The 15,472-nt window shown below is 39.6% G+C and overlaps 1 protein-coding gene across 3 annotated transcripts; it reads right to left on the minus strand.

Annotated features, from left to right (window-relative positions):
- Positions 1 to 1,773: 1,773 nt before the first annotated feature.
- Positions 1,774 to 9,345, minus strand: LOC135462648 (adhesion G protein-coupled receptor E1-like). Of its 3 annotated transcripts, none has more exons than XM_064739873.1 (8): positions 9,196 to 9,345; positions 7,849 to 7,976; positions 6,701 to 6,835; positions 5,445 to 5,579; positions 4,779 to 4,913; positions 3,990 to 4,124; positions 3,022 to 3,133; positions 1,774 to 2,704 (listed from the first exon to the last, which is right to left on the minus strand). In XM_064739873.1, the coding sequence occupies exons 2-8, from the start codon at positions 7,904 to 7,906 to the stop codon at positions 2,638 to 2,640; spliced, it is 777 nt and encodes a 258-aa protein (XP_064595943.1). In that variant the 5' UTR covers positions 7,907 to 7,976; positions 9,196 to 9,345; the 3' UTR covers positions 1,774 to 2,637. The 3 variants fall into 3 exon arrangements, with proteins under 3 accessions (XP_064595943.1, XP_064595942.1, XP_064595944.1); XM_064739872.1 differs by having other exon boundaries at positions 3,022 to 3,142; XM_064739874.1 differs by lacking the exons at positions 6,701 to 6,835; positions 7,849 to 7,976 and having other exon boundaries at positions 3,022 to 3,142.
- Between the last annotated feature and the right edge of the window lie 6,127 nt (positions 9,346 to 15,472).

The raw sequence follows: 15,472 nt of genomic DNA on the forward strand, positions 1-15,472 counted from the left end.
TGAAGTAAACAGCGTTGAACTTTCATTGGAAGAATACTGTATGTAATCTATATAGATTTACAATAATATATATATACTTATCTAACGTATAGCTTGACAATATATAAAAACAATATAAAAAAAGAATTTCTTGTGTGGTAAAAATTCACACCCACCACCACCCTTCTCCGGCTCCCTTATCCCAATTTTTTAAGCTCTAAAAATAGTATGCAATAATAGGGATCGAACTCGATATCGTATTAGACAGAATGGTTTCAAAGCATGGATGTTACGATTGGATCAATACAGACGATGATTCAGAAGCCATGAAATATTACGGTGAATGTAGAGTTCCACGGAACTGTCAGATTATTTCATTGTTTTCCATTTATAGAAATATGATTGTGTAGCTTGATTGTGTACAGCTTACTAGTCTCTAACTACACATCACATATGTGGAAATCAGTTTGGTTCACGTAATCTTAGTTTTAGTATGAATGGAATTCCCTCAGGAAAACGTCTTAAAGTAGCAAAATTCACTTTTGATAGAACAAAGAGTATAAATCGTATCACTCATATTTTTCCCACACGTTCTTCAGTAATTGTACTTGGTATTCATGTAAGTTTCACCTGTTTTTCTGCATGAAAAAAAAATTACACCTCAATGCTTCAGCAAAGTGGTACGATTTCGTATCTACATGTAGTTGCAAGGGGTTCTTAGTGTGGATTAGTCACAAAGTGGGTAACTCAAAGTACACCAGGTATCTGACATAGATCCTAGAAGTCCGGGTATCAAAGAGCTTTTAGCATATAGGACACAGTTAGAGTAGACACCTAGAATATAAAACTAGAGTATATATAAACTAAATTACACAGCTAGATTATATAACTACAGCATACAACAATAGTAAGAAACTAGACTACACAATTCAGAGTTCAAAACTAAAGTATAAAACAAGATTATACAAGAGTATTTATTTATTTATTATCTGGTGTTTAACGCCGTACTCAAGAATATTTCACTAACAGGACGGCGGCCAGCATGATGATGAAAGGAAACCTGGCAAGGCTGGGGGAAAAGCCGCAGGTTTCTGACAGACCTTCCCACATACAGCCGGAGAAGAAGCTAGCATGAGCGCTTTGTTTAAAAGGCTATTGGGGCATTACGCCGTGCTGACGTGCTAACATCCTCGGCCACAGAAGCCCCTATACAAGAATACACAAGTAGAGTGCCAGAGTATATGACTAAAGTACACAGCTTGAATCCACTATTACACTTTTCTTCTCCATGGGACGGCTGCAAGATGATTTTTAGAGAATTTTTTTCCGCTAAGAAGTATGCATGTATGCCTGGGATTTATTTCGCACTGAACAATTATTGTTTTTATTTGACAATATGTGTATGTGTGTGCAGATATATACTACGATTAAAATGTACAGCATAGGGAAGGAAACCACAGCAGCGACGACAGAGTGGCAAGGTGAATCCCCAAAGTACTGCCGCAACTGAAACATCAAGACACCAGACATGACACCACACCCAGTCACACAATACTGACACCAGGCCAACAAACCCTGTTTCTTTGCTCTTGTCACTCAGTGTTGAGCGCCAAGCGATATAAGAAGTATCATTTTTAAATTCCTTGGCATGCCGACAACCGTAGCAGTCTTTCAATGAAGAAACAAGCTTAATATCGTTTTTGTAACAGAAGATACCAAAAGTTTTCAAGAGAACAATATACACATGAAACCGGCTACCTCTCATGGGCAATGTACCATATGACATGGACTCAGCTTTCATGCTGCCCAGTGGAAGCAGGCTCATGTGTAGCCAGCAGTAAAGCAATGAGATTTAACAAATGTCATTTTCAACAGCAACGTGTCGATGATGCGTTTGAAACATTTTAATGGGTCCATTGCAGGCCGGTATGGCCGTAAATAACGAGAAGCTGTATGCTTGTGAACTGCGGCTCTTAAACTTTCTGCACTTTTAGTTCATCATATTCACTTCCCCCTTCCCGTTCATTACTTGACTGTAGTACGCAGTTGTCTTCACCTTGTTTCACAGAACTGTATGTGGTGTCATATTGGACGTCATCGTTCCCATGTGGATTTCCGTATCCGGTCTGTCCGGACTCAAGGTCATTTGGACTTTCATTGGTCGGTTTTAAATTGAGATCATAAAGGGTGTTATAATTGTCTGGAGTGTTGGCAGCAGCATTGGAAGGTTTTACTCGAGGTTTGGACAAAACGTTGTATGTGGATTCGCTCCGGTAAGTTTCTGAACCCTGGCTTTTCTCTTCATGCAGCTGTTTGGCTTTATTTTCTGCATGCATGTCATAAAGAGTATTATAATTCTCTGGGATGCTGACAGCAGCAGCAGTGGAAGGTTTCACATGAGGTTGGGACAAAACATTGTACGTGGATTGGCTCGGGTTAGGGTTCTGATCGGCGAAGTTTCCTGCTAAGCTATACAAACTCTGTGGATCATTACTCCATCCTACCTGTGGCGGTAGGTCAACTTCCTCGTAGCGGACGTCCGTGCCGGATCGGAACTGCGTGCTTGAACCCAGCTCATCCGGAAGTAATGTATATGTTGGATTAGCAACGCGCTGTTGTACAGATTGATCAGTGACGTTTTCGTAAGCTATAACCTCCTTAATGTTTCCCCTGCCTTTCCAACCCTATATCTTCTCTACCATCTCCCCTCGAACGATTTCTTGCCCTACAATTCAAAATGTATGGGCATTAATTTTGGTTTAAATATAATTTCTGAAGAAATTGTTGCAAGTGGAAACGTAAAATTATTGGCACAGTGCTGAAACAAAAGAAAAGTTTTAGGAAGACAATATACCTACATATTACTATACGACTGATGGCCTCAACAGCAAAGATTAAGAAAGAACAATGAACAAATTACAGAAGGATGTATAACGGACAAACTGCGGTTCAAATTTAGCAAAACACCTTTTGAGCCTTAAAATCGAATTTCAAATTTTGATTTCAATCATAGTCGCCACTGCGTACAATCCCCTTGCTTACCGGAAAACAATAACAGCTAGGACGACCAGGACAAGAGGAACCACTCCTCCTATACCTACTGCCAGACCGACCGTCAACGCTGAGGAATCCCCGGCTGGAGATACAGTTGACGCTGTTATGACTGAAACGTAGTAAACAACAACAACGCAGTGCATAAGAATCTCAGTGATTGCTGAACACAACCGTATTTAAACTCCCATTGGAATTTACATCCTACTGTTTTCTCATCTATTTCACTGGGGTACACAAGACTACTCAGGTAAATTTACATGAGGCTGTATTTCACGGTTACGTGTGACTATTTGCCACCTATCGTACCATCTTCGCTGTTCTGGCTTTGCTCTCTGTGCCGTACGTCTTAGTTATACTTTAATACCATATATAAACAGCCGACAGATTTATGGATGGAAGAAACCAGACACAGGACGGACAAAAATCACCGCACCTTCTAAGGTACCTGAGAAATCTGATGATTTAAGGCTGTGATCAAACCACTGGTGAATCGCCGACTGGTTGCCATGAGACATTTAACTGGAATAAATGGGAGAGAATTCTCCGGTAATAACAAAAGCAAAGCCAAAGAAAATCTTAAATCCACTCTCCTACCAACAAATCCATGAATCAATGTTCATGCTGTAAATTAAAAACATATTTTATTCGTTTCTTTCGGGTCAAACTCCCTACTAGGGCAAAAGTTTCATGTTGCCGTGCGCTCGAAAACTATAGAAAACTCGTGTTTAGCATTTACATTTATTTAATTATTTATCTGATTGGTGTTTTACGCCGTACTCAAGAATATTTCACTTACATAATGACGGCCAGCATTATGGTGGGAGAAAACCGGGCAGACCCCGGCGGAAACCCACGACCATCCGCATGCTGCTGGCAGACCTTCCCACTAACGGCCGGGGAGGAAGCCAGCATGAGTTGGACTCGAACTCACAACGATTAACATTTACAGTACTTACTTCTGATGCAACCAAGCTCTTCATCCTCTCTTTGTCTGTATCCCTCTGCACACGCACACATGTAGCTGCCCTCCGTGTTTGTACAAACAGAATTGTTACCACATATCTCTGGATTTCCTGTACACTCATCAATATCTGCATGGCACATTTAAAACATAGGCGGAATATGATTAAATATACGTAGATACATATATTATTATTTTTATTATCATTATTATTATTATTATATTTATTAACTGTATATATTATTTTGTCAGATCTACGTAGATATGTGTATTATGCATGTCTCATACACTATTAACCTGCCTATTCCTTCAGTAAAACGTGAACTATCCCATGCCTTATTTGTGGTTGATTTTTAGTTTGTTCCAACCATACTCGTCAAACTATGAAATCTGTATCTTTATCTCTCAACAAAATCAGTAAACAGAAAGGAATATGTAAATTTCCTAATAATTATGTTTTTTTTAAATTTTTTTTATCTGCGTAGAATATTTTGTCCGAGAGCTATAAATGTTGCGGAACTATCTAGAGACGGTGGTGATACCACGTGGCTTCCGCGTTCATTTAATCTTATTTTGTCACCACAGTCATTACACTGTAACTGAGTTAGGACCCAGCCTTCGAAAATCTTGCTTTAGTGAGGCGGCATCATAAACATGATGACACACTGGATGGTATAAATGGCTGATTAAGGACCGAAGCAATATTGCACTGCTGATGTGGACAGATCTACGGACAACCGCCAGTGGCTATCATTTCTACCCCTGATGTTTTATATTTACTTACCCAGACTGCATCCCACTTCTTCACCGTTTCTCTGCATATATCCCTCCGCACACGCGCATGTATAATTGCCCACCATGTTTGTACAAACAGAGTTGTTACCGCATATGGTTTGATTTTCGATACACTCGTCAATATCTGTATGGCACACGTAAACGATCAGCAGGAGTGTATTACATAACTCATACACTATTAACCTGCCTATTCCTTCAGTAAAACGTGAACTATCCCATGCCTTATTTGTGGTTGATTTTTAGTTTGTTCCAACCACACTCATCAAACTATGAAATCTGTACCTCTATCTCTCAACAAAATCAGTAAACAGAAAGGAATATGTAAATTTCAAAATAATAAATTCATTTCATTAACTGTATATAACATTTTATCCAATTACCTATGACGCGGTGCTATCTGGAGGCAGTGGTGATACAATATTACTTCCCTGTTCATGTAATCCTATCTGTCTAACCACGACAGTCATTACATTGAGATAGGACCAAGTCTCCGACATGGCGCTTTAGTGAGTCAGCACCGTAGACATGATGACACACTGGATGGTATAAATGGCTGATTAAGGACCGACGCAATATTGCACTGCTGATGTGGACAAATCTACGGATAACCGCCAATGGCTATCATTTCTACCCCTGTTGTTTTATATTTACTTACCCAGATTGCACCCGACCTCATCAGCCTTTCTCTGCCTATATCCCTCCGCACACGCGCATGTGTAGTCGCCCAATGTGTTTGTACAAACGGAGTTGTTACCGCATATGATTTGATTTTCGGTACACTCGTCAATATCTGTATGGCACACGTAAAGGATGAGCAGAATATGGTCAAATCTACGTATATTTTACACAAAACATTTACTATTGCATCTAACCTGTCTATCTGACATGAACTTTTTTTAAAATTACGCTAAAATCACCAAGGGCTCAACAGGTAGATGCCCCTCTGACCGCGCTCCTAAGTTCAGTAAATGTGTTTTCGCTGGTTTGTGAACGAAGGACTTAAAAAAAAAAACTATGGCAATCCACTGTACACACTCAGATGATATTCAGAACCACATGGGTGTAGAGAGGTTACATGACATTTCTTCACATAGTTTACCCCTCACAAGAGGTTTGCAGACCTGATAAAAAGATACTTGAGAATGGACACCGGTGGTGTTTTGTTTCTCTTGTGCAGCTGGGATTGTTTACAAGATGTTGTATCGTTGATTTAAGACCTGCGATCTCTATAGACGGTGATAAAACAATAACTGTACACCTCGTCCTATTCAAAATTATGAAGCAGGAATACATAGTATTGAGATTGTGCGCCTTTAGTGGTTAATCACATCTGACAACTGTTTAAATGTGCTGGTTCGTATAGAACAAAAAGGACAACTTAAGAGTTACACGTTTATTCCAGAGTCAACTAAATGCATCATCTCATTGTGAGCAGTTTATACAAACACACAGCGTCCATCTTAGTTATACAGAAAACTGTTTATGCAAAAAGCTTGTGGTAGACTGTGGTAAACTCTCGCCACAATTGAGCAATTTTAATTTTAGACAATTGAAGAAGGCAGCAAAAGATACGTGTCAATGTCTGCAGACGAGCATATACGCAGACGCGACAACATCAAGTGACAGCCTTTTTGGTCTCGCCACAATTGAGCAATTTTAATTTTAGACAATTGAAGAAGGCAGCAAAAGATACGTGTCAATGTCTGCAGACGAGCATATACGCAGACGCGACAACATCAAGTGACAGCCTTTTTGGTATGATGATTTAGTGAGATATTTAGCCCCAAATACGTGATGAGTCTTCTTATTTCCCCTATAGCATTGACAGAAAATATAGAGAGCCGCAAGTTAAAAGATCCAGCGAGGTTCCTTGAAAACTATAAGATATAAGTAATATAAAGTCCGACTTGCCGAGACATTGTCCACTATCTGCCTTTCTTGCGCCATATGAGCAATCACACACGTTTTCCTTTGGACCCATAGTGAAAGCAAGCCATATGCAAGTGGTGTTGTCAGGGCACTCATCCCCTTCATTCCCACATGTTTCTGTGTCACGACAAAAATGCAATACATTTTCCCACCAACATGGTTCTAAGCTCTGTAGTCCGTCTCTTTAATATGTCACCTATATTCAGCTCTCTGCACGATCACTCACACTCACTATCAAAATTGCCTTAATCAGTGACACGTAACGCGACGAGCTCTATCATATCAATGCAAGGAAAATACAGTTAGAATACTTGTCCAAATCCGGAATTGTAAACTCTCTAAACTTCTGTTTTCGACTTCAAAAAGTCGTTGCCCCCGAGGTTTCAATTATTTATAAACAATGGAATGCTAGAAAATGGACGCATTCCACTCTATTTTGACGGGGAACCACCTCAGTTACCGAAGTTGTGAGTGGCTCTAATTTAAACCACGTTCTCACAGTGTCAAATGTGAAATTGCTTTCAAGTTTTAGTATAATATAAACTTAATAAATGAAATTAATTTTATCCCTTGTGATCTCACGACAGAGTTTTCAAAGTTCGAGGTAAATTTTGTTATAAAAACACAGTGTAGTCTATTCGCGGAGACGGTAGTGTAGGCTTTGTTACTATGCAGAGTTTAGTCTTATCCTCTGAGGTGTAAAGTATTGTGAAAGAAATATCTACATGTCACCCGAGGCAATGAATCTGTACGGCGTGTGGTGTAACGTGTCACTGACGAAAGTATGTCTGATTGAACAGATAGCTGGATATAGGCGATCAGTTAAAGAAAACAGGCTATAGTACTTGTGACAAAAAGGTGTACTGCTCTTCACACAAGCTGCACTGATTCTACACTCATTCAATCTCGTGTTTTCAGCTACACAGCTTGAAAGTTTAATTCTGTGCCTAATTTCTTTTATTTACAATGTCTGAAGATCAAAACAGTAGTTATTTACTTTTGACAACATTGGTAAAGACATTTACAGTATTGCATGCACTTATATTATTAATTCTTCGCAAATTGGAGAAGACGTGCCGCGGGGTAATTTCTAGTATAGATTCTATATTATTATAATGTAACTTACGCACGCAATAAAGCGAAGGGATTCCTGACTTTGTTATAATAAACTTGAATCCTGTCTGACATTTACAATACCCTCTATTCGTACATACAGTCGCATATCCACACATCCCGCCACATCTGTCAGCTTTTAAATCTACAGGAATAGATATAGAATGTGTCAAACGTTAATGTATACATATAGACAGTTCACCCAAAGAAATAAGAGTAAAGATCTACATCCCTTGTTACACGGATAAAATTGCCTCGTGTGCCTCTATGAACTATATAAATGCCAAATAGGTGCGAGAAAATGGTAACGTTCTATTGTGGTCCGTTATAAATATACTCTCTAACCATTGTTGTGTGTTGGATTTAAGCCTCGGCAATACCCGTGAATTTTAGATACTTGCTGATTGCCCTGCTTGTATCGGAACGAAGAGGGGGAATGAGCTGGCAAAGAAGGCTTACATGCAAAGTGAGAATAAAATCCTGGTCTGTCATAGATAAGTATGTCATCGTCGCCCACTGTTGGTTTAAATTGGTACGGCAATATGTTTACTTGTGCATGTATAGTTAGAATCCATCTCAAAACTGACATCATTTTTTATAGGGATTTCCAGAAGCTCAACCAGCCGTGTGAGAAGAGCATTTTATCGTGAGAGAAGACGTTCTAGCGGTGGTTTCAGTACTGGACGGTCACCCAGAGATCATAGCGGTGGTTTCATTACTGGACGGTCGCCCAGAGATCATAGTAAATATTTGTAGTAGGTTTAAAGTCATTTTCTCAATTTTCAGAAGTTCTTCTGTTAGTATACTTTTTAAACAAGCTATGATATCTGTAATTAGGATCAGTATCTAAATGTAGACACTGATCCTTTAAGCAAAATAACTAAACGCTATGCTTTGGTGGTAGTGTTTGTTACTCGATCTTGGACTTAGGCAAAAAGAAACCCTACCAACTACAGCAATTTACTGAATGTGGAAAGTTTCGTTAAACTGAACCCAGGGCCCGGTTTTTCTTTTCAGATGTGCGTTAAAAGTTAATTTAGACTTAAACCTTAATACCATTATTGGCCTAATACAAAAACTGCCTCAGCAAATATAAACAGCTGGTTGCTAACGTAAAAGTATATTACTGTATATTAGTTACCTGACTGTCGTTCAACGTGGTTTAAAACGTAAAGACTTGCAAATGTTATTGGTACAGTAGAATGGGGGGATGTTCCATAAACGTGAGACAACTGAAACAGTCGGAGTGGAAGCGCTTCCTGGCGTGAATAGTACTAGGACACGTCCGCTCCCAAAATTACGAATTAAACCACAGATAACTCCGTAGTCATAGCATAAACATTTTTACACTTAATGCAACTTACCTAGGATACGTGTAGCTGCCAGAAAGATTAACGGAATCAGAATCTGTCCCCAGCGTCTTGAGAGCGTCTGAAATTCCATGATTGCCAGCTGTCACAATTTCTACAAAATGGACTGTCTGGTTCTTCACCTCTCCACACCTATACAGTCGGGTTTTCACCAACAGTCTTTAGTTATATGTGTTCGGAGTGAATGGGGCTACGCAGGTCAGTATACTTGAAACTTAAATGGGTCATCGGCTTTGTGATGGTACTTCCTAGTTATGTCAATAACCTGTGCCCTATGATACACTCCTTGAGCTGGCTTCGGTTATTCACACCTCTATAGCAGAGTGTTTGGTGTAACATTATACGACAACCCGCAGAAAAGAATGTGTTTTACATTCACCCTATGGACGACAAATTCACTGAGCGTAACAGTACATGTACTTGAACTACAGGGTCATGAACGTAGGGCTTAATACAGAAATACAAATGCCTTCCATGATGGGTATGTACCAGCTTCAAATCAAAACGTTTGTCAGGCACTTGTCCAAAGACGTAGGTTTACTCTCGGTATTTCAATTTCCTTCACCCATTAATCTGACTGCTACGGTATGACCGTAAGATAAAAAGTCTTCAGTATGGCTTCCAATTGGCATTGTGCACCACTAACATACTGAATAAATTCATTCGCCTAGAGCATTCCTTACCTCTCTTATTATCATTCATCGAAAACTGCTGACTGCTTTTCTTTATATGAAATTGTTGGTATACTAGTATAGTATATACTTGAATTACCCCCTGTGTTTTTGTGATTTGCTCAGAATATAACTTTCGCAACCATACATTAGGGTCGCTTAGAGATCAGTCATGCTTATTTAACTAGATTAGGCACATTCTGCAAGTCAAATATGAGACATCACACAATAGTCTCAATCAAAAAGATAACTATCGTGCAAGGGCTACCATAGACAAGTCACCATAGGCTAAATACTGATGTTTTCTGTTGATAAATGTGTGTTGCCCATTACCCCACGACTAGCATATCTATAGCTGGTCTTCATCATTCTAAAATCATTAAACAAACTCACCACTAGGCCGTCTGTATGTAGCCTTTAGCCAGATCAAGCGCTGGAAAGGCCACCATTGTTAACGTACATCAACTAAACTGAACGTCGATGACAAATGCAATAATAAATAAGAGTGGAACCAGAATCTGTGTCCAAAACAAAAAGATTATCTGAAGTCTCATTAATCTGTTGACCTTCATGACTAATGAATTTGACCTCTGATAGTTGCTGGCTGTTGACGTATTTATCATTGACCTGTTGTTGACTATGTTATAATGCCTGTTGCAGATGGGATGCGATATATACTTGCTGAGGCAATGTTAAGTACTGCACGGCTGAATCACGGTTGTCTCCTCCTTATCCCCAATCCCGCGCCTCCACCACAATACTGACCGCCGCCGTTCTTGTGTACGGCGTGAAACATCAATCAAATAATAAATACATCAGTCACGGCTGCGTTGTTATGGAAAGGATGAACACCTCAAGTCGCAGATTCGACTCCAGCTATCGCGTGTTCGACTTAAGCTTTAACTCAAGAGTTTTGTCAGGCGCCAGTCCATAGCCGGCGGTTTACTCTCGGGTCTTCAGCTTCCTTTACCCGTGAATCTCACTACTGTTGTATATGGCCGTGTCTTGAGTACGGCTTTGAAATAGTAGTGTACACAACTTAAATGCTGATCTACTTTATTCGCGTAGAACATCCCTTATGTCTTACTGAAAAATTCTTCACTTCACATTAAAGCGTACTAATTTGTTACTTTGTATGTTGTCTTAACTCTTTGCTGATTTGTGTTAAACGTTATTTAGGAAATGGTCTCGTGACTAATGGCCAGGAAGTGCGGTATATATAGTTGGCTTCTGGTATACGCATGTCTGTTTCAGGGCCTAGCATTCAACATCGATCAATGAAAGGAATCTTTTAAAGGTGGTCCATGCTCTTTGTTAGAATTCATAAATGATTTGTTAGGTTTTGCTGTGTTTTAGAATAGCACTTTGACGTGCGTGCTTTTATCATGTCACAAAACTGGTTCTCCATACCTTGTAGGCATGTTACCTACATTACGCACACACTATCTGCAGTTGAAATATTCGATACTACACACTGGTCTCAACGCAAGATAAATGTCGTGCACGAGCCACATGCTAAATATTCCATAAAGAGGTTCGACATAATATCATGTTTACGACGTTCACAGTTAGTGTACGCAAATTTAGGTATTTCTTTGATTGGCGTTTTACGCCGTGCTCACTTTACGGCGGCGGCCAGCATTACGGTGGGAAGAAACCGGGCAGAGCCCGTGGGAACAACGACGAACAAGGTCTGTACAAAGACGAAAAAGGTCTTCTCTCACGATGTCTTTACGACAAAAGGGATCATTTAAACTTTGATTTATATGGATAGCAATATAACAAAAGGTCCTGCATATGGCGTATACATATCTCGCCTTGTAGCATTTGTCAGATCTTGCGTAAATCGTGATGACTTTAATCTGCGGCACAAGTTGTTAGTCCAAAAACTAGTTTGTCAAGCATACTCCATCAAATGCCTTCGTTCTAAGTTTCTCAAATTTTACAATGAGTATATCACCACTTTGAGAGGTATGGACAGAGCGTTCAGAATCTCTGGCGATGTGCATTGTGATCAACCACATAGACGGCGCTGTTATCTTTATGTACATATCTATGGCGTACATGGTTTTTTAACAACATAGATGGCCTTGCTTGCCGAGTGTAACCGTCTATCTTGTGGACAGCTTTTATACAGACCAGCATGCCATGTGTAACATCAAAGATGACGCCTCTTGTAGTATGAGATCCTTACATATTAACGGGAAAGACGTAATCGTCCGTTACTTTTGAATCACAATGTGTTCGGTTAGGGTCTGTAACGCTCGTCATTTTCGAAATATATCTAATACTGAGATACCTTGTTTAATCGTTATTTGATCCGGAACTCTTTCATGGACTAGGAATTTGAACTTTGATATGGAATTCATTCCTGGAATATCAACTGTCTGCCCAGCATCATTGTAAACTTATGACCGCTTCTCTCTTGTGTGTTACCGGCCTTTATTTCTTATTTGTGTAGTTTCTTACATACCTTTGTCTTTAGGAGCTAGTGTTAAACGTTGTTTTGAAAATGGATCTTGCAATTATCGAATTGGAAAGCCATTTACGGACTACGAATGTTATACGAATATCGGACATGACGCTTATATTCTTTAGGTTCGTATTTATATTACAAATTATTACCAAGTTTGTAATGGCTTTCTGGGTGTTATAGTTTTAGGTGAAGTAACGGAGATTTTAATTATTATCGATTTTGTAATTAAGTGGTATTCCCTACTACATGTAGATTTTATGTATTCTATAGTAACCGACCTATACAGTTAGACAGCCAATTAAAGATACGTAATGCAGACAGCCATTTGGATCCCCCATACCATTCATCAACCCGAGAACGGAACGTTGTGAGGAAAGTTCACTACTGCTGACTACCAGACACACGGGATGCGGAAATCAAAACGCCATTAACTACCAATTAATATATAAATAGTTTAGAGAGCTGGTAATGTGTAAGACGGAGCCGTTCAAAAGCTTTCAGAGCATTCAGGATATCTGACCCTCGGCTTTAAGATTATATCTAATTCCGCTTAACTCGGGGCTAGGGGCGGTGTATTTATCGTGTTGAATTAGATCACGGCTTTGGATATATGAACAGCTGCAGTCAAAGCCCAACTGAGACACATCTTTTATTATCGACAACTGATATTCTAGCATAGTACATGGATTTCACTCATTCGCCTCGAACATATCTTACGTCTTTCCTACATCACTGAAAACTGTTGACTGTTTCTCTGTGTATGATTCCGTCCTATCTTCGCACTTAATATACTTTCTTGGCCCTTTGGTAATTTGTGTTAAACGTCGTTTTGGGAATTGACCTTGTCGTTTCTTACCCGTAAAGTCCTTATTAGATGACGGCTGGTAAACAATCTAGCTAAGTTAATGATTGCAACAAACCTTTAACTCGGACAAACCATAACCTCAAACAGCCTAAGCTTTAGACAAACTGTAACTCCTGACAGCCTAAGCTTCAGAAAAACCCTTAACCTCAGACAATTTTTAAACTGCAGGCCAGCCCCAAACCTCGACATCAGACAAACTTTCAACTCAGACAAGCCTTGCACCTCAGACCAGCCTTAACAAACCACAATTTCTGAAAAACCTTCACCTCAGACTCAAAAACCATGAGTTGGGAAAAACGTTCACCTCAGACAAATCTCAGACAAACCACAATTTTGGAAAAACGTTCACCTCAGACCGGCTTCAAACGCACCACGACTTCAAACAAACGTTCACCTCAGATAAGCTTTGCACCTAGGAGTAACAGTTATTATATATCAAACATTTTCCTGAAGACCAACGTCATTACTTAAAATTGCGAATGGCCCAAACTTGCTTGTATTTAGTCTTGTTTTTTAACCTTATGCATTTAGATCCCACCCGGGGATTCCATAAGGTTGCTGACACAAGTATATTCCGTTGCAACTTAATTGCCATGGAACTCCAAAAGTCTTAGCTGGAAACTTACTGACAGAAAAAATACTTTTTTTTCAATGCAAACCATTTTTTGCACACTTTAAGTGTACGGATCACAGTGATGACAAATGGGCACTTCTCAAAGACGACTTGCCCTTAATCAAAGAGGTGGCGGTAGCTTTATTCGATTCCAGCCCCCGCCTGATCGGATGGTTTGTCTGTTACCCAAGTAACTAAACAGCCAGCTGTGTGATACATTATATACAACTGACAGAATCTGTTTTCCTGTCTTAACTCTAACACGTTTACACTTCAAGCAGCTTACCTGGGACACATGTCAATGTTAAAATGACCAATAGAATCAGAATCTGTCCCCAGCGTCTTGGAAGGGTCTGAACCTCCATTATTTTCCGCTGTCAGGATTCCTATTAAATTGACTGCCTTGTTCTCCACGTACATATTACATACAGCTGGTTACATACCTGTAATCTTTTAGCGAGCACGCGTGTGAGTGTTATTACGCTCGGTATCGGAATACTTGGACTTGGACTTAGACGAGTCATCGGACTAGGTTCTCGTGGTCATGTCAGTAACACACCCAGTAGTGTTGTAAATGTATAGAATCCCTTGGGACCAGTACTCTACGTTATGAACCGTGACCTGGCTTGGGCTCATCACGCCTCTGTAGGATTTTGATGTAACTTTATATGGCAGTTCGCAGAAAAGAGTGTGGTTTGTTATGCACGACGAATTCACTGAGCGTAATAGTTATATGTACTTTGACTACAGAATCATAAATATATAGCTTCTTGCAGTAAAGCAAATCTATGCGTCGAAACAAGACATTCGTATATCAGCCGTCAACCAATAAGGACGTTAAATATTAATTGCATGGCCAATTCCCAAAACAACGTTAGACACAAACAAACACAGAAATAACAAAGCATGTAAAGTACAAAAATAGGACAGAATCATGCAAAGAGAAGCGGTCAACCATTTTCAGTGATGTAGGAAAGACGCAAGGTATGTGCTAGGCGAATGAGTGAAATCAGCACTCAGATCGTTTACCATGCTAAAATATTAGTTGTCGATAAGAAAATATGTATCTCATTTGCTCTTTGATCGCAACCGTTCATATATCCAAGGTGGCCATCTACTTTATCAGGATGAATAGAAAGCCCCTAGCCTCGGGTTGAGAGGAATTAGAGATATAACACGTTTCATGGTGGGTACAATGTATAAACTAGATTCAAGTCAAAAATTTGTCAGACATTTGTCCAAAGCGATGGTTTATTCTCGGTATTTCGATTTCGTTTATCCGTGAATCTTGTTGCAGCAGTATTACCGTTAGATAAAAAGACTTCAGTACGGCTTTGTACTAACAATGTGCACGACTTGGGTGCTGATTTAATTGATTCCCTTAAAACATTTCTTATGTCTTTTTTTGTCATCTGAAAAGGGTTGACTGCTGTATTCCAGAATAAACCAGGTTTCGGCTGGTGAACTGAGCATCCTCCAGGTCCGGTCACTTTGTATTGTTATGACATTATTTTATGTCAAATGTGATGCAAACACAGCATTTTGAGTAATTGTAGACGTGTAATAAATTGCAATTAACATCACTTGATTTTATTTGTCCAATGCTGCTTAAGACATGGTGCTGGGGGGGGGGGCATCATATCGCT

This window comes from Liolophura sinensis, chromosome 2 (assembly GCF_032854445.1).
Source record: "Liolophura sinensis isolate JHLJ2023 chromosome 2, CUHK_Ljap_v2, whole genome shotgun sequence".
Lineage (NCBI taxonomy): Eukaryota > Metazoa > Mollusca > Polyplacophora > Chitonida > Chitonidae > Liolophura > Liolophura sinensis.